Source organism: Micromys minutus (genome assembly GCF_963924665.1).
Source record: "Micromys minutus genome assembly, chromosome: 17".
Classification (NCBI taxonomy): domain Eukaryota; kingdom Metazoa; phylum Chordata; class Mammalia; order Rodentia; family Muridae; genus Micromys; species Micromys minutus.
Window position 1 is genome coordinate 33403398 of NC_137952.1, and position 25522 is coordinate 33428919.

A 25522-nucleotide genomic window follows, 5' to 3' on the forward strand; every position below is an offset into this window, starting at 1 on the left:
TGGAGACAGTGAAGTTTAGCTCTCCACAATTGATGGCCTTTGGGAGCGCGGCAGGGGAAGGACTCAGTCCTAGTTAAGGGGCAGGGTGCAGAGAGTTTGACCAAGCCCCAGTGAGTACATAAATTAAACTTCGGGGTTTTTTTTCTACTTATTTTTTTATTTTTACTTTTTAAATGTTTTAGGAGGTCATAAGCGTGGGGGGCAGATATGGAAGGACTCAGAAATGAGTTTGATCAGGGGGCATGATGTGAAATTTCCAGAGTCAATCAAAATGTTACATGGGGGGGGGAGCTAAAAAGAGCAGCAGCGGTGACCAATGTTATAAAACCAAGCTTTGAAGAGAATATGTTCCATTTATGCTCCAAAAAATATACTAAAATAAGATCTGAATTCTTCTATATTTTACTGAATAAAATGTCTAAAGTTGTCCCCAAAAAAGGAAAGAAAGGACATCATAGTTCACTTTTAGAAATCTGGCTGTTTTGGAAACTGTTTTGTTTCTTCTCAAATTAAAATTCTTATTTTAAAATAAATGTAGTTCTGAGGGATTCGTCTAAAAAGAACTCTCTGACCTAAGCTTCAGCAACTTATTATAAAACTTTAGCCTAACAAATCTCTACCTGTGCCTGAAGGACTGTAAGTCTCTAAAAACTTTTATATTGAAAAGCATTACAACCGCTTTACCGCCAAATCTTAGACGTTAAGTTCAAAATCAATCCACTCACTTAATTGTCTGGATTGTTTAAATTATCAACTCGAAAGCGGGGCGGGAGGGATGGTGAGTGTAGTTTTGTCGAAATGAAGGCTCCGTGACAGTTCCTAGAGGCACAAATGCATTGCATCCTGATGACTCTCGGCTCTGAAGGACTTGCCACAGAGGCCAGTCAAGGCAGAAATTGCTTTATGAGCCCCTCAGTGTGTTCCATGCAAACCCACACAGAGATCATGTCCAGCTGTAGCTCACTCTCACGGCAAAGCTCACCTAATCCTGACCCAAAAGAAGAAGATGTCTGTGCTGTGGGGAGATTCACCTGGATCTTGAGTCCTGGCAAATGGCAGGGTAACAGTAAAAGGTAATTGCTCTTTAGAGCTATGTCTTAAAGACACAAAGACAACTTTAAACAAAAACCGAAAGTCCTTCGTTGTGATCATACACAATTAGAACTCTTTAAGGTGCAGAGAGAAAGATGCCCGTTGATGTCTGGTGTTGCTTTTCCCCAGAACTCTGGGTCGATGATAACACACCATTCAACACTCAATCTGGCTGTTAAGGCTTCCTCTGCGGTAAACCAGGGGCAGATCCACCGCAGGCCTCGCCAAGGGACTAAGGTTCCACTGCCACCTAGTGGCTAAGGTCTCTCGACCAGCACTGACCCAACTTCTCAGAGACTGAAACACACCTAGTACTTAACCCTCCTGCCTAACTGTCCCTACTCTAGCTCCCTGGAAACCGACCTTCCTACCTCTTCCTAAAGGCTCTAGTGCCACCTGTGCCTTTGATACCTCTGACAGGTCCTCTCCTCGCTCACTCCCTCTTCTCTTCCCCACCGCTAACATCTCCCTTAGAGGCTTTCTTAGTTATCCTTAGAGAAAGTGTGTGGGAGAACGGGACGGACAGTGTCCATCCAGCAGAGAAAATCGTGGGAGTTGTCAGCTCAGCACACAGTCAGACATTCTAAGGCACTCTGCAGAAGTGCTGAAAGGGGACGGCAGAGAACTATTAGCAAGCCTCACAAGTCCTTGGTCAAGCTTTTGTCAGAGGTGGTGGGCTGGGAGTGTGTGCAAAAGGATGGAAAGACCAAAGCAGAAACATAGAGCAGGGAGAGAAAGTGTGATTGTTCAGATGCCTAGCTGGACCAGGCCAACGCCACTTCCTGTTAACCCTGAGTCTTTTTTTTTCTTGTCAGTTATTGATGGAATGACTCAGCAACAACTCCCACAAAGGAAGCAGCATGTGGCACGCACCAACACACTTTTCCCAGCTTTCCTGGGCAAGAGAAAGACCCAAGAAGATACCTAGTGGAAGCTTAAAGGTCTTCCCATCAGAGGAAACTTGAGGTAACCTACTGGATATCTTTGGGTCCTCAGTGCCGAACATATTGTCCCCAGGATTCATTGGGTATAAATGTTTGTTAAATCAAAGAATAAAAGAAAATACCAAAGAATGGTATTAATCCACCGCCGTGAAATTCTTTAAGAACTTATAAAACATTCTCATAACTGAATCACTTCATTGCCTGCAAACCTGTGAGGGGATAACCCTGTTCTCTGTGTCTGGACAGGAGCCCGTGTAAGGCATGGCTCTCCCACCGGGAAGAGAGAAGGAACTCCCCTACATCCAGTGGCGATCTAAATTAACACTTGTGCAGTCTGTGGCCATCAGAGGTCACGGTGAGAGGTACCATGCCCACTTGAAGAACCTGAGACTAGAGTGTTGACATCACCCACAGAAAATGCTCCAGGATTGAGTTGTGGGACTAGAAGCAGGTCATAGCCCTGATCACAAGACAAAGACTCTGCTCTGGTGGCTGCCGGGTGCTGAGATGACAGCTACGAGAAACAGAAATGTCTCACTTTGCTTGGTGTGTCTGTTTTGTCTGTTGCTGTTCAGAACATCCTGGGGCATGAGTGTCGGGATACCAGAGCCATGGCAGAGGAAAACATGCATTTCTGGGACAATTGTGAGCACTCCTTTGGGAGCTCCCAGGACCAATACCAAATACTGATACAAAATACCAATTCTAAAAATGTATGTATCATATAAGTCAAAGCTCACAATTAAATCATGGAGTGAACGTATGTGTGATTACAGGTAATAATGATTCAAGCTTTTAAAATTCCAGATACAGTTAGCATGAGTTGAAAATCACTCGCTTATGTACTGATTATACCATCTTGTCTGGCTTCGCTTTCGTGATCAAAATTTTCAATTAAAAATGATTGAAAATAAGACAGGGGTCTGAGGAGACAGCCCAGTGCCTAAGAGCACTTGCTTGGCAAATGTGAGAACCCGAGTTCGGATCTCTAGCAGCCATGAAGCCAGACATGACCAACTGTCACTGTAAACCCAGTGCTACCAACCCCTGAGTCGTGAGACATGCACACCATCATCCTCCATGAAGAGGGCAGGCTCGAGGTCCAGTGAAGACCACGTCTCAGGGCAATAAAAAGAAGAATAGGTCAGTTGGTGTCTCCTCTGTGTCTCTAACACATCCACCAGCACAGCCAAGTACACCTGCATTCATCTGTGTGTACACTCATGTGCACACACACACACTCACACACACACACACACACACACACACACAAACTTGTTAATAAAAGAAGAAAGTTAGAGGAAAAATAATGTCTATGAGGGCTGCTCTTCTCACCCAAAAAGACTCTTCCTTCTGAATTGGTGTCTTAGAAATGGAGCATGGATGTGCCCGTGTGAATGAGACCAGAGTGCCGAGCTCTTGGTTCAATGTTTAGCACCACCAAGAACTCTAATGTGTTTCCAGCAAGCTTGAGTGGTTCTCCTAATGTGTGTGGTACCTTGGTTTCAGTTTATCCTCTGACCTGGTTTAGTTTCTCTCTGCACTGTGATAAAGAGCAGGACAAAAAGCATCTAGGGAGGGAAGGGTTTGTTTCATTTTACAGCTTAAAGTCCCTCCTGAAAGCAGACAAGGCAGAAACTCAAGCTGGGCAGAGACCAGGAGGCAGGAGCTGACACAGGCCATTGGAGGAGTGCTGGTCAGAGGATAAACACAAAACAAAGGAACCAATTCTCAGTGTGTGAACCCCTTTTCTTGTGCAGAATTTACTGATAAACAGGTAGAGATGGGCTGAAAGTTCTAACTTTGAACACATAGCCAGGCACTAAAATTGAGCGCTCAACAGATCATTTGGTTTCCAGTAGCCAGGTCTGGAGCCCCTAATTCTGGAAAACCAGACTAAGACCGAACGACTGTTCTGGAAGAAAAAACAAACAAGCAGACTGTGTAATACTTGAGGACTGAGGGCCAGAGCGAGAGTTGCTCGTTCAACTCTTGGCTCTCCATTAGCAAGCTATTTGAGGGGAGCATGCCTTTGTCTTATGATCTACAAGGTGGAAATAATGAAACAGCACAGAAACTGCCCTCAATGGGTCAAGATGAGCAGTAAGCTAGTTCATTCATAGAAAGTGAGTGTATTGGTATGAGACACACAGTCTTAGCCACTGTGTTCATTTTCTTCATGAGCGGTCTTCTTAAGGTCTACTCCAGAATAAAATTCCCTAAACGGGTCTTTTCTAGAGGTTTGTGACTGTCACTATCCAGACATCTGCTCCACAGGTAGGTCCTGCCTCTTGGCAGCAGGGAGACACCAGTCCTTCGTCTGTAAAAGCTTTGCCTGCCTCCAAAACTAGTCATAGGTGGGGAAGAGCGGCACATAGACAGACCTTATGTGAAGTAACTTGACTAAGAGGCACTGGGGTGCCTCCAAGGAACTGGCAGAACCTTTTCTTCTCTTTAACCAAATAGCAGGAGTCAAGAAGAGACAAGTGGAAAGTTTTTCACTGATAACACGGTCAGAGCTGAGATCTGGGACTGTGGACCTAAGAGTCTTGCTTGTACTTTGCCAAAGGAGGGAAAGAGTGAGAAAATGAAGATATTGCAAGTATGGTTTTAATGCCATCCCTCCATCAGAAAAATAATTTAGAGCAATTAGAATTCAAAATGCATTCTTATACTTGCCTCCTGGGACTTATTTCACAGAAGGCATTGCAACAATAAACAGATATTTGATTCCCAGACAGTTCCTTTAACCATCTACCTCAACCCCAACAACAAAGGGTGTTCTTTGGACAGGTGCAACCTTCTTCTGTCATGCTCCCAATCATTAATGAGTGGAAAACAAGCCAGACGTGTCATTTAAGTCACATAAAATAAAAGTAAATTGATGATAAATGAGAACCTGGCAGACTATCCCAAGTCTTCGAGGGGCCCAAACCACAGGGCACTTTGAGACCTGTTTTGGCTGTGCTGACAGCATCTCGCTTAGTTTTGTTTGGGTTTACGGCTATTTTCCAAAACCTTAGGGTTGCCAGAGAATTAGCCACTTGAAGTGTGAACTCATCTGCAAATGGTTTGCCTACCGGGAAGCGCCTTCATGCATGCTCTTCACGCATGCTCCTCTGAACTCTGAGCACACAGATGGTGAGGTGGTACAAGGGTGATTTGGAGATTGAGTGTCCAGCACTCCCAACTGGGTTGCTGGTCTTTTAAAAAGATTTTAGGGCCATATTTTTCCATCATAAAATATCTCAAATGTAACGAAGCATACAACTTGATTCATACAATTGCATATAACACAAAATTTTTCTTAAGTGGCCTAATACTTACAAATCACTATTGTAATTTGAATTTTTAGTTTCTGTTCTGTACCATTTTTAATACCTTAAATTCAACTTGAACTGTGGTTCTCCGTTTACATTTCAAAGGCTGAATTGATTTTTACTTAAGAAATCACATTAGTTGTCTACAAATATAAATTATGATGCATTTGATGTTCAAAAACCTCCCTGCTTCCCATTTTATCAATTTAGAATCATAACATCAATTTACCTTTAGCATGCTTTCTTCAAAGGTGGTGTAATTTAAGAACACTAATTGCAATATTAAGAAATAACATTCAAAAAGTATGAAAACATTTTCACAGTACTCAAGAACATTTTCAAAACTCTTATTTACATAAATAATTCACATATTGACTTAGATTGTTCTGCATGTCTGTGTTTGAGGTGAGCAAAGAGAAAAAAAATCCCTCCACATTATCCAAGTAATGGTGTCACTATAAGTCACTTTTTAAAGTATTTATAGTTGAGAATATGTATTAATGTAAAATGGTGATCCCTCCTTGGTGACTCTAGATTCCCGTGGATTTACTAAATTTGTCAGTGCCTCAATGTGTGTTACTCTAATTTGAGATCAAGTCATACAATAGAATACTCACAGCGACAAAGTGGTTGTTTTCTAATTTAATGATGTCTCCAACTTTAACATTCATCCATTTTTCATTCTGTAGTCTGAGAAGAGAAGAGAAATATTCTGTTCACTAACGGAGTAGAATAAGAAGTAGAGTCGAGGGAAATATCACAGGCACTTGACAGTCTACAAGAATCAGATGAGGCTTTGAGAAGATGGGAAATTAAAGGAAGAACAGTGTGGGTGTCAGAGATATTAAGCCATTTGTCTGTAGATTTCCAATGAATAAATACACACGTTAGACAAAGGTCAAGATGCCGAACTGTTGACTGAAGGTCCGTGAAATGCCACGATCCCAATTCAGTGCCATTTATACAGCCTCTGTGGCCTCTCAAAAAACCCCGGCTAGCTGCTTCCTCCTCCACTCTCCGCTAGTAAGTACAGGGACGGCAGTGCTGTCTGTGCAGGCATGTGCCGGGGGCGGTATGTCTAAGACAGCAGCTCAGAACACAGATCAACAGCTGCAACCTTTCTTTGAAGGTTGTGCATGTAATGGCGTCCCATGCCCGCTCTACACCAAGTTCAGAAAGGGTTGGGATGAAAGGTGACTGTGCTCATTGGATCTAGTCCCGGGGTTACAAATGAGTCAGGGTTGCCCAGAGCCAGACAGGCCTTGCAGAAACAGACCACCTGCAGCTGGATACTGTGACATCGGATCCTCCTCCTTCAGAAACTCCTTGAAATATAAACCAGCTCTCTTTCTGCTTCTTAGCAGTCCCTCCTCTGAAGCAAAGACTTCTAGAACAAGATAGGTGTCCCCGGTCAGGCAAGGCAGCCAGGTGAATTCATATGTGCGGCTTTTCAAAACTAGCCTGATCTACTTGCTTTCTAGGCTGAGAAATAGGTTTAAATATTTATACAACTGTGAAATGTGCCTCACACTATCAACCCTGCTGGGTCATTTGGCTAAAAAGCTCAAAGAGTTGTTCTTTAATGCGGATCCAAGTACATGTTGTTCTGGAAGTTTCTCAGCTGCAGTGTTGTTTTTTTAATCTCTGGCCAAAATGTGATCATTTTTTCAGTACCATGCTTTGCAGTATTCTTTCTAGCCCCGTGGGCTGAGAAAACAGGAAGCCTCGTGAGCCACGCTTGTCTTTCTCTTTAAGGTCCCGGGTGTTGCTGTTTCTCCCTTGTGGCATCAGTGACGTCTCTCGGAATATTATTGGAGATTGGATAGAGTGGAGAAGGACTTCTGTAGCTTATGGTAATTACATTGCTACTGAAATGTTCTGAAGTCCCTATTGAAAGTCTCAGTCGGGGTTTCTATTCCTGCACAAAGCATCATGACCAAGAAGCAAGTTGGGGAGGAAAGGGTTTATTCAGCTTACACTTCCACATTACTGTTCGTCACCAAAGGAAGTCAGGGCTGGACCTCAAGCAGGTCAGGAAGCAGGAGCTGATGCAGAGGCCATGGAGGGATGTTACTTACTGACTTGCTCCCCCTGGCTTGCTCAGCTTGCTTTCTTATAGAACCCAGGTCTACCTGCCCAGGGATGGCACCACCCACAATGGGCTGGGCCCTCCCTCCTTGATCACTAGTTGAGAAAATGCCTTACAGCTGGATCCCATGGAGGCATTTCCACAATTGAGACTCCTTTCTCTGTGACTAACTCCAGCTTGTGTCAAGTTGACACAAAACCAGCCAGTACAGAAAGCTAGGACTACCTTAAGTTTTGGTTTTAAATTCTATACCTCCTACTTCTATGGTCTACCTTCTGAAAGGATCTATAGAAAATTGAAAGTGCTACCTCCCACCCCCCGACCCTGAGAGCACAGCCTCACCCAGCTGTCTCTGAAATAGCCTACAGCATGAACTCACAGACACTTCTGCCAAATAAGCCGCAGAACCCTAACAAGAAGAGAGCATAACCCTTACAAAGTAAGACAGGGATGGAGTCAGAGTTTTATGAAGAAACACATATCTTAAAATACTTCCCATTTGATTCTGTTGCTATGATAAACACCATGACCAAAAACTTGGGGAAAAGGGGTTTGTTTTATCTTACACTTCCAGGTAACTGTCCTTTCCTAAGGGCTCGAACTAAAGCAGAGACCACTGGAAGAATGCTGGTACTGGCTTGACCCCCATCACCTGCTCAGCCTGCTTTCTTATAGAACCCAGACCACCTGTCTAGAGATGGCACTGCTCACAGTGGGATAGACCCCCCTATATCAATCATTAATCAATAAGATGCTCCCAAAGACTCACCCACAGGCCGGTCAGATGAAAGCAGTTCAACTGTGATTCCCTTCTTCCAGGTGATGCTAGTTTTACTAATTTAATAAGAACTAACCATCACTCAAGCCTTGAAAACCTCCATGAAGGCATTCCAGCGATGCTTGAGTAATTGCTACTGGTGAATGGAAACTCAGGAGAACCAAAAAGAAGGCGGTGCTTCATATCCATCCTGTACTCAGTCAAACAGCTTGGTTTCTCGTTATTTCATAAGTTGACATTTATAGGCCAATTTGTTGCAAAAAAATAATGAATCACTTACTTAGATTTGTTTATTTTATGTTTATAGGTGTTCATGCTGCCATGTATACCTATGTACCACATGTGTACAATGCCCAAGGAGACCAGAGAAGGGCACTGGAACCCCTGGAACTGGAGTTACAGGTGGCTGTGAGTCATCACATAGGTCCTGCAAACTAAACCCAGGTCCTCTAGAAGAGCAGCCAGAGCTCTTAATGCCTGGGCCATCTCTCCAGCCCTAAGAAAGCTTTCTTTGGGTTACATGTAAGTGACAAGGCTTCAATGTCTGACTATAAGATTCATACCATTAATAAATCTGCATCTAGGGCTGGAGAGATGGCTCAGTGGTTAAGAGCACTGACTGCTCTTCCAGAGGTACTAAGTTCAATTCCCAGCAACCACATGGTGGCTCACAGCCATCTGTCCAATGCCCTTTTCTGGTGTGACTGACTGCTACCGTGTACTAATATAAATAAAATAAATAAATTTTTAAAAAAATAAAAATAAATCTGCATCCATTGTTTTTTCTTTTCTTTCGATGTTAAGTATATCCTACCAGCTTAAAAAGAGAGAGGGCCCTGAGGAGCTGGAACAATTTAAGCAAAGCAATGGTTCACAGTCCCAGTATTTAACACCAGCTGGCCCAAAGATAGCATGCTGTCCTGGTCTCCTGACATAGACGCTCACTAAACAGCAGAAGGCTCTGGTTCATTTCAACCCCAGCACTGTCAGAACTGAGCTAGAATAAAATGGATCGTTTGGCCTCAAGCTTCTAATATTTATACTGATGAACAGGATCTCGTTATGCTGAGAATGAACATAATACTCATATTTTTTGGAATCTACATCTTTTGGAGAATGGAGATGTATCCCTCCTCTTTGTCCCCTTTTCTTAACAAAACGCCACATGGTGGCCAAAAAAAAAAAAAATCACACAAGAGGGCCACAGTAGGCAGCTGAAGAGCTTTCCCACTGTGTTTACTGAGGACAGAGGGAAAGAAAAGCAGAGAAAAGAAAAGTTGTAGTGCTATAGTGTAGATGGTTTAACACAGTGCTGAGAAGAGTCATGTGAATGTTCTGCCTGGTTCGTGAGTCCTACTGTGTATCATCCAGAGGCAGAATCGTACGGACAATATCGAACCTTACTTTATTTGGAAGCAAGCTGGTCCCTTCCCTTATAGTTCTGCCTGAACAATAAAGCTACTGAATGTTAGACAAAAGAAACTTCTCTGAATCAATCTTTCCAGAGCCCCCTCAGTTTATCCATAATGAGGCCATAAGGAATTCAAAATCATTCCACAGGGATATTATTGTCCGTGCTTGGGTGCAGTCGAACTGAGGGAAATGGCCTAGACGGACCACAGAAAGCAGAGCCCTTCAGAATCCTTCACCAGAACAGCCACAGGCATCAGCTTACAAGAAGTTGGTTGACACATCTCTCAGGGAAGAGCTCTGAATCTTGAATTCCAGGATAAAGGACCCACCCTGCATTTTCTATTGCCTCTGATATTAAGCCACCAGACTAGCAAATGGCTACTGAAGATCATATCTTATCATTTTAATGTTAAGTGGAACTGTGAAATCCCAGCAGTGATGACACAAAGCACCTTTTGGTGGTTCGATACAGTTGGCTCTGCTCTGAAAACCCTAATGTTTCTGCAAACAACACTCCTAATTTCTCAACACAAAGCCTAAGTAAAGGTAAGAGATGATGAGCTCGGTCCCTCCTTAGCTCTGCAGTCGGATTTAGTTCTAACTAGTTTCTAAGGGGAAAAAATTAATTCACTTTAAAATAAACTGTGATGCCTCTCCTGTTGTTTCCTTGGAAACAGGATAACATGTGGGTGAAATTCTTGAGTAGTGACCACACGGACAACATGTCATCCCCCCATTAAAGAATTCAAGACCACCCTTCTATGGCCAGAATAATCCCTGTAAGCCAGACACCATGCTGAGTATCATGACAATAAGGGCCATTAGTACAAGCTACATTCACCAAAGAACCTGGAAAATAGTGGGAAATATGAATCTGGTTCTTAGACACAAGTAAATCATCTTTGTCCTCTAATACCTGGAACGCATGAATATTCTTCCAGCCCCCAATGGAGAGTACCTGCACTTTCAAGAAAAAAAAAATGACTTCACTATTAAAGTGTTTGCCACATATTTATCATCAATAGTCCAGTGAGAAAAATTGATAGGGCCGAGGGATTGTGTAATAAAGGATATATTAACTTTTAGTCCTCGAGATATTCCAAGCTTCCCCCCTTGTACAGTGAGCTCATCGGGAAAGTATATGCCTGGACTTTATTACTCTGATCCCTCTAGACTTGTCTTCTCAGAACCATGGCTTCAATCAGGATTTACTTATGGTCATAAGTAAAATATCTCTTTCCCCGAGGCTTCAACCATTACGTCACTTGGACTTCTCTCAGCGCCGAGATAAATCACATCGCTCTTGATCATTAGATAATGCACCCTCCCATCAGACCATCCGCTTTGTATCCCCAGCACCTCTGTTATGAGAAGAAACAGAGTTCAAGCGCATGTTTCCAATGTATGGACAAGTCATGGGGAATCATTTAAACAAAAACTAGAAAGCTTCACTAAAGGACTCTGTGGAGAGAAACGCACAGGGGCCATCTTGATACCTGAGAATAGACAATTCTGTTTAGCATGGATTAGAAGCTGGATTTTTTTGTTTGTTTGTTTGTTTGTTTGTTTTTAAACTTTTCAAGGCTAAAATACTGGCTTCCTACTTATGACAGAAATGATGTTAAATACTAAAAAGTGTGCATGTTGCAGGATCACAAAACATACACTCGAACTTGAACGTAGCCACTAACCAACCATTAACTAATAGCAGTGACTGTTTTTATTATTACGAGGCACTTCATCATAAGGACAAGAAGCTGATTTCTATCTCAAGTCTTTGAAGGGACCATTTGTGCTCCCTCTCTGTACTTGCTGGCCGCCTGGGTTTTCTCCCATCAGGAATGTGTCCCCAGACCAATTACAGACTCGTTAGTGACTTGTGATTCTGTGATCACTTCCCATGTTCTATCTTACTCATCACAGTTGATTGCCCTTCCTTGTTCACTGTTGCTGCTCCAAATCCAGAACAGTAGGTCCATGTGGCTATATTTTATTTATTAGCTATTTTGCTGTGGTTTAGAAGTAGCCACCAAAGACCCACCGTTAACGAGTTGCTCACAGCCTCTGGTACCACTGAGAGATGAGGAAACTTTTAAATCATGGGATCTTAGAAGAGTAAGTTTGGCCACTGAGGGAGTATCCTGAGAAGGTGATTAGGATCCAGACCCATAACCCTTGCCGTACTTTTGCTTCTCAGTGACGTAGTGAACAGCCTCATTCTGCCCATGCTCCTGTCAAAATTGTCTCAGCCTCACCCCAGGCCCCAAAACAATGGTGTCAACTGACCATAGACTGAAATAACCCTCGGCCTTTTAATTTTATTTTCCCACGTATTCTGTCCCACAATAGAGAGCTAACACACACGCAGATCCTTAGTTGTCCCCTCTCTTCCTGTCTTCTTCCAACCTCGGACTCCCTCACTGTTGGTGCTCGGATGCTCCCCACTTCATATTTGGCTCTGACCCTTAAGTAACTTTCCACATTCTCCACCTCTACAGAATGAATGAATTTCTCAACAGACCTCTGGATTGAGAAAAAATAATGAAGCATCCACTAACACCACCACAGCCTGTTTTCCCTTGTTCCTCATCTTGGGGCTTCAGCAAAGAGCTATGAACTCCTGAACACACACTGGATGCTCACACACATCCAATAAAGAACTGTATTCTTCCATTATTACCTTCAAAACATATCTGAAAGCGTGAGTAGTAGATGATATATGGAAGTAATGCTAGTTTGTTAAGTATATAGTATTATGGGTAAACATAATTTTTAAATATTTTAAATAAAAAATATTTCAATAAAAACAAATATATTTTAAAGGTCTCTAACTACATTGCTGAGAGATTCGATGCCCTTTTCTGACCCCATACACACATAAACACATACATATGTATATACTCATTCACACACACACAAACACACACACACACACATAATTAAATCATTCAACACCATAAAATGTGACCATAAACACAAAAATATCAAGAAGCTGATGACAGCTCTCAGGAGGTAATATATAGGTGAAGATTCATTGTACTATTCTATTTATGTGCCTGTGTGTCTGAAAACCCAACAAAGAAAATAGATAAGGTGATGATGATGGTGGTGATCGAGAGATAGATAATTGATAGGTACAGTTGACTGATAGGTAAATTAAATATACATAAATAGATAATTGATAAATTTATTGATTGGTTTTTGAAACATATATAAATAGGTGATTAATATATATATATAGAAAGATGATAGGTAAATAGATGATGCATAAATGATATATCAATAATAAATAATAGATAGACAGACAGACAGACAGACAAACAAATCCACTATGCTTACGCCTTCACTGATGTAACCAAAGTCTATGGCATTGACATCGACCATGACTTGTCTCCCTTTTGTGTCCAGTTTCTATGCGGCAACCAGAGAATTTTCTGTGTTATCCCTGAAATTTTCCTGGGAAAAGCCTCCATGGCCTCTCCTGACTTGTAAAACTGAAATTGGCCTTCTTTGCTCTTACCCATGAGACTTAGCTCTTGACTGAGCACAGTTGCCTGTGATGCCGCCCCCTTGGGGTACTGAAGCTGGAGGATAACCACAAGTTTGAGTCCAGCCTAAGTTACATAGTGAACTTAAGATCAGCCTGGCCTGTAGACTGAGACCCTGACTAAAAATATAAGAACGATAGCTGGCTTTTGTTTGTTCCTCAGAATTCCTCTTATCACAGTACCCCAACCTTGATAGAGATTTTATCATCACACAGCTCATTTCCAACCTAGGGCAAATCCTACTTCCATCAGGAGGCTGTTTCACTCACCTGTACTAATAATGATCTGCCTCCAGCCCCCACCCAGGGCATTTGACCCCAATGATGAGGGCCTCAAATCCAATCGGTGCTGAGCACCTGTGCATGGGTGTGGAGCCACCCACTGGGGCATAGGAAACATGAAATCACAGTGTTTATTTAAACAACTGTCTTCCCCCACTGTGTCCAGCTGCTTGTTTCTGTATGTATTCTTAACATGTGGAACCACACCTGGCATGCTGTGAGTTTGGGAGATGTCTGCTAAGTGGAGATTTGAGTGAAGTAGTTATGTATGTAGTCACTCATCCTGTGTACTGTATGGTCCACATACAGTAAACCATAGTGTGGGTTTTATATAAAGAATGCACTGCAGAGAGTCAAGCTGCATCACCTACGACATGGCTCGCATCCTTCGTTCTTTTCAGTCTCCTGTGCCTCTGGGATAGCCTTGGAATGCTAGCTGAAAAGCGTAAGTGCATTTTACTGAATCTCACAATTACAGAGCGCTCACTATTGTCCAAGTTGACCCCAGCAAGGGAGAAGAAACCCAGCGTAGTATCAGTCAGCTCTGAAGAGGCTGACAAAGAAAGGATGCTAAAGAAGACTGACTCCCAGAAAGATGTTCGTGTGAGCTGTGGCGGCATTGGCCATTGCCACAGCAGCCCAAAAGACCTCTAGTGACCATTCTATCTGCCTAGATAGACTGTCACCAGACGAGTCCCCAGGGATGGAAGAACTGGGGAGAAAGAACACACGGCAGTGATGTAAAGGCCAGTGTCTGGTGCAGCCACAGCTGATCTGAGAAAGACACCAGTCAGAGGCTTTCAGTGGCAAAGACAGGGTGGGAATGTTTTGCCATAGGACTGTATTTGAGCTGTACTATTTTGTGGGAAGGTAATGGGGAGGAATATGCCTGAGAAGTGTCAGCCAAACCTCACACTAAGCCAGCAGAAATCCCAGGCTGATATCCTAATGTACATTGCTTCCCACTGAAGGAATTCTTTTAGAAGACAATATTTAAAATATACTTCCTAGCAGAACAGAAAGAAATACAAGCCAGTAAATGATGAGTATAAATAGGAAAGTCACACACACAAAAAAATTTAAAACAGCTAATTAATATGTTCGAAAACACCATCACTAGAAATTGGGTGTGTAAGGCAGATCTCCACACTTAACAGCCAGAGTTTTAAGAAGCTAATACTCGGTCATGGCAATGCTGTTGGAAAACTACATTCATCAGTTCAGAGAGGAGAGTGAGTTTACATAAAATTCCTGAAATAAATTCAATAATATGTTCTAAATAATGCCTCAGCCCTTCCTTAAAGAGGCTTCTCTTTGCTACAGAGACCATTAAATAAAAAAAGAAGAAACAGTTGCCCAAAATGCTGGAAGCAAGTGACTGTGTGTGCCTGCCCCAACTGAGAAGCACCACCTTACTAAGCCAGCATAATCCTCAGCTATATTCTAAATATCTGTCCTTATACCCACAGTGTAGCTCCCCCATCAAGGGAAAGACTTTTTGTAACAGATAAAGACCAATACAGAAAACCAGAACCAATGAAAATGCAGAGTTGTAGAGCCCAGTCCCAGTGGACACATCTCCAGTACAACTTCCCCCACCTAAGGCTCAGGGAACAAGGCTGAAGATGGGCCGGAAAGACTCTAACAACCAGAGGAACAGGAAGTCCGCTGTGAGATTGTGTCTCCTAAAAATGTCGTGGAAGCTACATCATGAAGCCTCAACACCACGCCACCTAAACAGGGACGAGGCCAACATGGTAACATGGAAGGGGGAAATATCATGGGCCCCAACCCTAGACAAGGGACTATAGGCAGCTAAGAAATTCTGACAGCAGGAGAAAGTCTTTCCCAGGGAAGAGTCTCCCTACTGGCTATCCAACACTAGATAGTCCCAAAATGATATACATAAAAGTAACATTATATGCACTGAGCAGATTGTATTTATATGTTTTATATATATATATAAAGAGAGAAATAAATGTTTTTTATATATTTACATATGTGATATGTATCACACTTAAATTAAAGAAAATTTAAAATAGTTAAAAAATAAAATATATTAAAACTAAAGTCAATTTAAAAAAAGAGGCCATAACTTTGAGAGAGAGTAGGTGGGTACATGGAGGGATTAGAGGGAGGAACAGGAAGGGGGAAATTATGCAATGATGCAATTATATTTTAATGTCTAGAAATTAAAAAAATGAACAGAGTAAATAAAATGTAAAAGAAAAACAAAAACCATTGAGTCTGCAGCTTTAAATATCCACGGTTCTCAAAAGTTCTCTACCATGATTGCTGAATACTATTTTCCTGTCCTCCATTGTCTCTCAACTCTAAGGTCCTGAAAACGAGGTTCAGGAGACGCAGTGCAGTCTGGAGAGAAAGGAAGAAGAAAGAGAAGGACAAAGAAGAAGCAGCTACTCTCTAAGACAGACAGAAACGGTGTCCCTGCCAGAGAGCAGAAAGAGGGGCAGCCCCTCAACCACACGAATTAACACACAAGGAAAATTAAAAGCCTTTGAAAATTCCTTCTGTAATGAAGGCTTGGGTGTAAAAGCAAAATGAATGCTCACTGAGCTGTCCCTGGAACCAGAAGTCTCCCGAGGCTCAGGAAAGAAGAACGCATGCCCCTTTTTCTATTTTTAATTTGTTTTGGTTTTTTTTTCTTATATATTTAAGCAGATATTATACTATTTGTTTTACTAAACTTTCAGTGGGGGAAAAAAACATACATGAAAGAAAGCAAACTTCCTTCCGAAATCAGGAACGTAGCAGTTTAAGTCCGGGCTCCGTGATCCAGACCGAAATTCTACATCACAAGTGTTTGAAGAGTTGACGGGCGTGGACGGCTGATAGAGACAGTAAACAGACTGTGTGATCAGGGCCAGTAATTTCCAACAGACACTTAATAACCAAGTCTAGAAAGGGGGAGTTGGGGACAATTCTTTCCTTCTGGCAGAAAACTTAATATTTTTTATATTCTAAAACTATTTACAGTTCATATGGTTTCCAGACCCCCTCTCCCAAAGCAAGGACCTCATCCCCCTGCCTGTGTGTCTCAGCGCTCCACATGTGACTCCTCAGGCAGCCCGCCAGGAGAGCATTTGATTTGAAATGAAGCCTTAAATTTAGCAGAGTGAAGGAGAGGCCAATCTGAACACACATGCCTGGGAGGGACAAGGACACCAGATGGTGCCAGGGGCGAACACAAACGGCCAACTGGCCAATTCAGAAAGCCTTGCTAGGAGGGTAAGGTCTGTGCAGGCCCCGTGGGCCATCCCTTCCCTCCATGCCAGCGTCTAGAGCCAGCCAGCCTGGTAAGTTCGCCTGTCCGGCATGGCGCACCATTCTTCCTCCACTGTTTGCAGTCCGTTTCGTTCCTCCCGCAATGTTCAGCCCCCACTCCTGGGATCTCCCGCACGTCCTTACTGTAGAAACTGGTCGTTGCCCCTGCGAGTCATCTCATCAGCAAGGACATGTGCAGGCTTCTTTTGTCTTTACATCTAATTTAGAAGTCACTAGCCTGCTTTAGGTATTCTCTAGACTGTGGTAACAAATCACCCCGAATATGTGGCTTAAAGGAGCAGAATGTTCTTCTTTCTACTAGCAGGGTGTCTGAAGGAATGGAATTCCTCAGGGAAATAGGGGAGGGTGTGTCTGCTTTCCCTGTGACCCTTGAGGTCCTTCCTGTGGGGCTAAATAGCTCAAATGCTTGCCACCGCCTCCTCCTCATCCTCTTCCTCTTCCTCCTCCCCCTCCACTCCTCCTTTTTTGTCCTCCACCCTCCCCCTCCCCCTCCTCCTCCATACTGCCCTCTTTTCTCTATCTCAAGACACTTCTAGTAGAGTCTAGAACATACCCTGATCCATCTTATCTCAACATCTAAACTATACCTGCAAAAATAAACAATTTCACTCCAAATGAGACCATGGGTTCTGTAGGTTGGGAGTAGAGAGGCTACCAGCATGGTAGAACATAGTGCAATCACAATCGGATCTGCAAAGAACATTGCAAGAGGAATAGACAGAAAAAGCAAAGACAAGGGAGACAGAAAGAACAAAAGAATGCATCAAATATAACTTAACATGGATCTGGGAAGCAAGGTCAAGAATAACTTCCGTATTTTATCCATAATCTTAATTTTCTAACGTTTATATCCAAAATAGACCAGTCATATATTTATATTTAATAATAATTTAAAATTCATGGAGAAAATAAACCCATTAAGCAGATCTTAGAAAACTGAAGGCAGATAATCCAACAGTAGAAACTTTTAGTGAAGAAAGTTTTATTCGAATGAATAATCAGCCAAATACTATCAAAACATTATTTCAGTATAGACAACCTTTGAGCTTGGACTGAAACCAAACCACATTTCCAAAGTTAATATTCTCACATCCCCAAGAGTTTGGGCTTGGGGTTTCAAAGGGGATTCTGAACCCTCGATCTATTACTTTTTGTAAAAGAGAAAACAACCCAAATTTTAGAGAGTACGGTGGGGCCAGCTGCATGTGTGACTCCCATTGTCTATAATAAGAGAACTGGTCACAACAGCAATGGGACCCAACAAAAGCCAAGAAAGATTCGAGGTGTACCGAATGGCAAAGGGGAGGCTCACATGATGAGCCCCAGATGCCGAGAAAAGACAATGGAGCCAGCCACACTGGGCACCAGACACTGAAGGACTGGGGAGAGTGAACACACTTAGGCCAGAGGACAACTCAGAGGTGGGGAAGAACTGGGTTCCCACACTGTTTCCTGAGGGGTGTGTAGGGCCAACCTCCTCTACAAAGCTGGGGTCAGTATTGTGTGAGAGGCTCTTTAAAGGAACTTTAACGGTTCTCAGTGTTACATAAACCTTAAAAGAAAATAAGACTGCTACTAAAAATTTCATGTGCAGACTTTTGAAAGTGTTACAACACCCTATTATATCAAGATGCACCTCATTTGGAGAAATAGTTACCCTTTAGAAACTCAACCCTTAAAAATTCTATCTGTGCAGCATAGCCATTGGTTATGATGGAAAATTGTTATAACGTTGCAGCTTGTGAACAGAAGTCAGCCCTTTGGCAAGCAAATCCTGTCTGCAAAGCTAGCAAACAGAAACTGCCCAAGAAATGGCCTAGCCAAGATTTTCTTAAAATGCAATTAATTTTTTGAAAGTGAAAGTTTTTGAAATATTTTTATTGTGAAGTGGCAACATAAGGGAAAGATTAATTTTATTTTTATACTTTCACTGAATCCGAATAGCACTTCAAACTATTGCTGTTACTTTACTTCCTAATTCATTGTTAAGTCCATGAAAGAATGTCTCATTGAAATTGCATTTGAAAACCAGGTTCTTCTCCTCAAGTTCTTCTTTAAAAGATGCAAGAGGTTTTTACCTGCTATGTTATCACAATGGTGTGCCCATATGTAATCATATGTGATCACAATGGTGTGATTATATGGAATCATACATGATCACAATGGTATGACCATGATGTACAAGCAATCTAGAAGGCTGGAGATGAAAGTACTCGGAGTATCTTCTCCCTTGTGCAAACCAAAAGTCTCCATTTCAGTCAAAGTAAAATGTCATAGCTCAGTGTAGGGAGCATCCATTCTCCCATAGATCAAGTCCCACTCTTCCATTTAGAAGACACAGAGACACATACTCAATGTGTACCGGCAGCTGTCATGCTAACACTGGGAAGTGTTTGGGTTTTTGTTGTTGTTGCAGATTCTCAACTATAAAGTGTAAGAGCCTGTCAGGGAATGTTACAGAAGGGGAGGGCAGAAAGAATGCCAGAGCCAGGGGACAGGGAAAATGTCGGCACAAAGATGTCTGCTGGAAGTGACACAGCCACTGCACACATGACCTCCCTGTAGTGGTCTTTGTCTGCACAAGACCTGCGTAAGACTGGGCCCCATGATGCCATCATTCATAGGGTTATATGGATTTGCTGATGAATTCTACAAAAGTTTCAAGAAAGATTTAATACTAAAACTTCTCAAGCATTCCTATAGAATAGGGAAGGAACACAACCAAATGCATCCTATAAGCAATTTATAACTCTGATGCCAGAACCAGACAAAGAAAGAAAACTGTAGACCAATCCCTCTCATGGACAGGACCCTCAGCAAAATGCTCTTAAACCGAATTCAACATCATATTAAGAAGAATATTCATCATAAGCAGATGATTTCATCCCAAGAATACAAAATGGGTCCAACATAGTAAATCAAAAGAATGTAATATACCATATTAACAGACTTAAGACAGAAATGAACCCTCATACCTATAGTCACTTGATCTTTGACAAAGGAACTAAAAGCATTCAATGGAGAAAGAACAGCCTCTTCAACAAATGGTGCTGGTTCAACTGGCAGTCAGCATGCAGAAGAAAGCAAATTGATCCTTTCTTATCTATTTGTACAAACCTCAAGTGCAAGTGAATCAAAGACATAAAACCAGGTACACTGAAACTTATAAAAGAGAAAGTGGGGAAGAGCTTAGAACACATTGGCACAGGGGAAATTTTCCTGAACAGAACACTAATAGCCTATGCTTTAAGATCAAGAATCGACAATTGGAACCTCATGAAATTACAAAGTTTCTGTAAGGCTAAGGACACTGTCAAGAAAACAAAAAGGCAGCCAACAGACTGGGAAAGGATCTTTACCAATCCCACATCTGATAGAGAGCTAATATCCAATATATACAAAGAACTCAAGAAATTAGACTCCAGAGAATCAAGCAATCCTATTTAAAAATGGGGTACAGAGCTAAACAAAAAATTCTCAATGGAGAAATACTGAATGGCCAAGAACCTAAAGAAATGTTCAACATCCCTTGTCATTGGGGAAATGAAGATCAAAACAACCCTGAGATTCCACCTCACACCAGTCAGAATGGCTAAGATCAAAAACTCAGATGACATCAGATGCTGGCGAGGATGTGGAGAAAGAGGAACACTCCTCCATTGTTGGTGGGGTTATAAGCTGGTACAACCACTCTGGAAATCAGTCTGGCAGTTCCTCAGAAAATTGGACCTAGTACTACCTGAAGGATAGCTATTCCACTCCTGGGCATATACCCCAAGATGCTCCAACATATAATAAGAACACATGCTCCACCATGTTCATAGGAGCCTTATTTATAATAGCCAGAAACTGGAAAGAACCCGGATGTCCCTCAACAGAGAAATGGATACAGAAAGTGTGGTACATTTATACAGTAGAATACTACTCAGCTATTAGAAACAATGACTTTATGAAATACCTAGGAAAAATGGATGGAACTAGAGAGTATCCTGAGTGAGGTAATCCAGTCATAAAGGAATACACATGATATGCTGTCACTGATAATTAGATACTAGCCCCAGAAAGCTCTGACTACCCAAGAAACAATTCACAGACCTTAGGAAGCTCAAAAAGAAGGAAGGCCAAAATGTGGAAGCCTCAGTCCTTCTTAGAAGGGAGAACAAAACACTCACAGAGGAGTTACAGGATCAAGTGGAAGAGCTGGAATTGAAGAGGGGATCGTTCGGGGACTGCCTCACCTGGGGATCCACCCCATGTGCAGCCATCAGGGCCCAAGCACTATAGCTGATGCTGGGAGGTGCTTGCTGGCAGGAACCAGATAGGGTGCCTCCTCCAGGGCTCTGCTTGAGTCGTGTAGCTGAGCCTGCTTGCAGCTAACCATCAATCTGAGCACAGGGACCCAAATGAGGGTGCTGGGAGATGATGAAGGAGCTGAAGGTAGTTGTATCCTCATGGGAAGAACAACAATGTTGACCAACCAAATCCTCCACAGCTCCCATGGACTAGAACACCAACCATTGAGCACGCATTGAAAGGCCCATGGCTCCAGTTGCATATGTAGCCGAGAATAGCAGTGTCTGGCATCAATGTGAGAAGAGGCCTTTGGTCCAGTGAGGGCATGTTTTCCCAATGTAGGGGAAGCCAAGGCACTGAGGTGGAGAGGGTGATTGGGAGCTAGTGTACCTTCCTGAAAATAAGTAGAGGGGGAGGGAGGATGAGAGCAGGGTGGGCAAAGGGGATAACATTTCAAATGTAAATACAGAGAGTATCTAATTTAAAATGTAAAAGACAAAAAAAAGGAAAGAAGGAAGGAATGAAGGAAGGAAGGAAGGAAGGAAGGAATGAAGGAAGGAAGAAAGGAAAGAAGGAGGAAAGGAAGTAAGGAAGCCCAGGAACAGAATTCTTACTTGCTATTGATAAGCACTTCAGACTGCCGGTTATTGACTTGATTATCACTCTTGTGACGGAACTGAAAAAAAAAAAAAAAAAAACAAAGTTTAAGAAAGACCATCTTAAGTCACACTTCGTCGATCCTAACAGCAACATCGGGCATATTTCAAGTTCATCTGTTTGGACAACGTTGCTGTCCAAATATGAGCCCAGCTTACACTTCAGAGCTCCGTGCACGGCTAATCAGCGTTCATCTTCCTACGTCTCATCCAGGCACACACATAGCCACCGGAAACTTCTCTCTGTGTGTGCACTTAACTGCACACTATACCCATAACTCTAATCCCTACACATTTCTAGTTGCTCCTAAGAACAACACAGTACGACATTTGACCCATGGTCCGGAGAAACCCTACGCCGGTTTTGAGAACTTCCCCCAGGAAATGGAGGTTCTCCCCGTCACAGGTGAACTCTGCACTTGCTGTGGCAGAGCGTTTACTAGACGCTGAGGTATTGCTCTTAACAACCTATATTTTGTTCTTCAGAAATCCTAATTATTAACAGTGATATAATGCAACACCCCCCACTTAAAACAGAAGTCAGAATGAAATACTGAATTGTACTTGGCGAGATGTCATGTGACCAAGTGGTCAGACTGGGCATTGTAAGCTCCGGCAAAGTAAGTGTCTTCTACCTCTAGGGGAAATCCAAATATTAGAAGCTTTCCTTTAGGCTCTGAAAGTAGAAGCCATTCAGATAAGAGTTTCTTGTATGAACTGTCAAGGTCCAATAACAAGAGTTCAAATTAGAGACACATGTATCCTAGAGACAATAAGCTAACCCAGGGACACACAGGTATCTTAGCATGCTGGTGCACACCCTCAGATGAACAGGTGTGATTTCAGAGGCAGGAAGCTTTAGTTCATAGACATAATCATAAGAATAAGTGACTTCCCTTTTTATATATGTACATACATGGATATATACATGCATGCCTGCATGCATGTACATATACATACACATACACACACATATACACACATCATACTTGTGTCAGGCTCTCCTCTTTTTCAACCTCAGATGTCATAGTATCAATGCGTACCTTGAAATTCATTGAGCATTTCATTAGGGGACAAACACATACCACATTAAGCAAGTGCGTTATACACTTGTGTGTGGCCAATTTTAGATGGCTCATACCAAATTATAGATTTATTAAAAATTAAACATACAGCAACTGTGAAGGAACATCACATAAGTTAATTACAAGCCTTTTTCTCCATCTCACACTTGACCATTCTTTAGCCCCACTGGCTAGGTCTCTGGTTCTAAAACAGCAGAAATACGATTAAAATGGAAACGCCAAGCATTCTCAGGCACGAATACTCACATAGTCGTCAGTAGCATCCTTGACGGCTGTCATCGAGATCACCAAGACCAGTGGTACAATGGTGGTAAACCACGTCAGGGAAGAGATTTCTGGAATGAGCTGAAACAACATTTTCAGCCCGTTTAAGACTTTTTAAATTAGAAACACATCACCTTCCAAACTTTGTCAACTAATTGTATAAAGACTTGAAGAAACAAATGAGATTATGTTCGGCTATTTGTACCAAAGTAAACTAGCTGAGAGGATTCAACTGAATTGCATTCAATTGCAAAACATATTGAGAAATACCTTTATGACAACTTTCAGGCTGATTAAAATAGAATTAAAACTTAAAAGCGGGCTCTTTGAGCTCCTTCTCAGACACACATCTTTCATGCGGTTGTTACATTGCCACTGCTCCTTCACCTTCTCATCCTAGTCTTTAGGAATTTACTAGCCCCTCTTCAAAACACTTGCTACAGAGCCTTTGATCCCTACCTTAGACAGAGGCTAGCCAGGAATCTGCATCTTAAATCATTGGATGCTCTGAAGTTTTGAGTTAGTTTCTATGCTAGAATGGTTTGTACAAACTCACGGGCTATGCATCCACATTCTTAATGCTCTCCCTACTGTGCACGGAGCGCTGTGGATGAGTCAGAACACCGGCAGAGCTGCTACCAAGCCCTTATTTTCCCCTCCCAGTTTCACCACTGACGCATCTAAGGTATTAAAAATCCTAGTAAGCACGAACACTGCTAAAATATGTACCTAGGTCTCTGACTCCCACACTATTCCTGCATGCCTCTACCTCTGGTGCTACTACCAATGACAGTTACCCTGTCTAGTTACCCAAGACAGATGTAGTAACAAGCATGTGACCCTATTACTGTGTTGTGTTCTGTTTTTTAATCAAATTGGATTCACTTGGAATCTGCTTCAGGGCTGTCAGGCAAGGAATGGCCCAGTAGACAACTCTGGGTGGAGCTCAAGGCCCATAAATAATTCAAAACTAAATCAATTTTATATAATAGATTCTGTGAAATTTCTTAACCTAAAAAAAAAAACTTCTAAGTGTTAATTAAAAGACATAAATTCCAGCATCCTGCAACACACTCAGTGACTTCAGGTCAAATAAGCAACCAGAAGATATGCGGTCAAGGCTTCCTAACTATTAATGCCTAAGGATACAGAAATCTAATTACCCTGACTTGACTGTTACATACTTGTGTATAATCTGAATTCTCCCACTATACCTATACCTCATAAATACATATATTAGTACATGTTAATTTAAATAAAAATAACTTAAAGAAACTCAATAAGGAAACAAAGCAAAAGGTTTCTGAAGACGCAGCAGAAAGAATGGGTGAGTAGCAAAACACCCCACCACAGCTCCCTGATTGCTAACCCATTACTTTATACATCATCTCCCCTTCACAGCTCCCAGAGATTTGTCAATAAATTATATTAAACAGACCCATCATAACTGTTCCTTCCAAATATAAGAAAACAAAAGCCTCAGACTGTAAGTAAGAATGCCATTGGAAAATAAATTCCAAATCCTGGAATGCTGTGAAAGGCCTCATCAAGACTCCAAATGCAACTCTATGTCACTGGGAGGAGAGAACCTGGGCTATGTTCCCTTTTGTGAAGAGCAGTTTGTTCATTCATTAGGTTCTTTTGGTTGGTTGGTTTCATCTGGTCTGGTCTGGTATGATCAGGTTTGGTTTTGTTTGCTGTTTGTTTGTTTGCACAAGAAATATCCAATTATTTTTAATTGTATCTTTTTCTCTTAGGGAGATTTCAAACCCTCTAATTTCAGTTCTTTTAGTTTTACTGAACTGACTTCATTCTGGCCAGTGTCTTGACATGTGCTAAGATAATAACTGCATAAAATTCTTGAAAAACAGCAATTGGCTTAGGAGACAGATGCAATCAGAAGTAATAGCAATAGAAAAGCGATACATCTGCCCCCCCTCTTATGGGAGTTGAAAAACTTGGAAGATGAGCTATGAAGCTGGCTGGATTGCCAGGTAGGTGGGTCCTGACAATGTGGAAAAAAACAGAGAAAGAAAGGCCATATCCTACTGCAGTGGTAACTGTCTGTGAATTTATCACACCTTGAAATGCATTCATCTTCTGCTGAAGCTAATATAGATATCTTGTACTTACAATCAAAATATTAACACATATAGTATTCAACTCAAAATCTTACACACTTCACACAACCTAACATATGTCACACAACCTAACCTGGATCTACTAATTTGTCTAATCACATCATACAAAACAATAACAAAGTAAGTCGGCGGCTGATAGGAACTATTGATGTTTGACTCTTTCTTGATATATGACCTTTCTCCCCAAAACAATGATGAAAGTTGAAATTTCATTTAGGCTTATTTTTTGTTAAATAGGGCAAGGATATTGACTACTAATAAACCCCTCAAAATGATCTTAAAAATAGTTGCACTATGGTGAAATGATGTATC

General features: G+C 41.9%; 1 protein-coding gene across 1 annotated transcript in view; it reads right to left on the minus strand.

The window, feature by feature from the left end:
* Positions 1-25522, minus strand: part of ATP8B4 (ATPase phospholipid transporting 8B4 (putative)) — a gene marked incomplete at both ends in the record, with an annotated part of 118325 nt that overhangs the window by 24039 nt on the left and 68764 nt on the right. The window contains 3 exons of the mRNA XM_080930941.1: positions 5974-6046; positions 21679-21740; positions 23052-23150. Coding sequence (XP_080787067.1) covers positions 5974-6046; positions 21679-21740; positions 23052-23150 — 234 coding nt within the window. The remainder of the gene's footprint in view (positions 1-5973; positions 6047-21678; positions 21741-23051; positions 23151-25522) is intronic.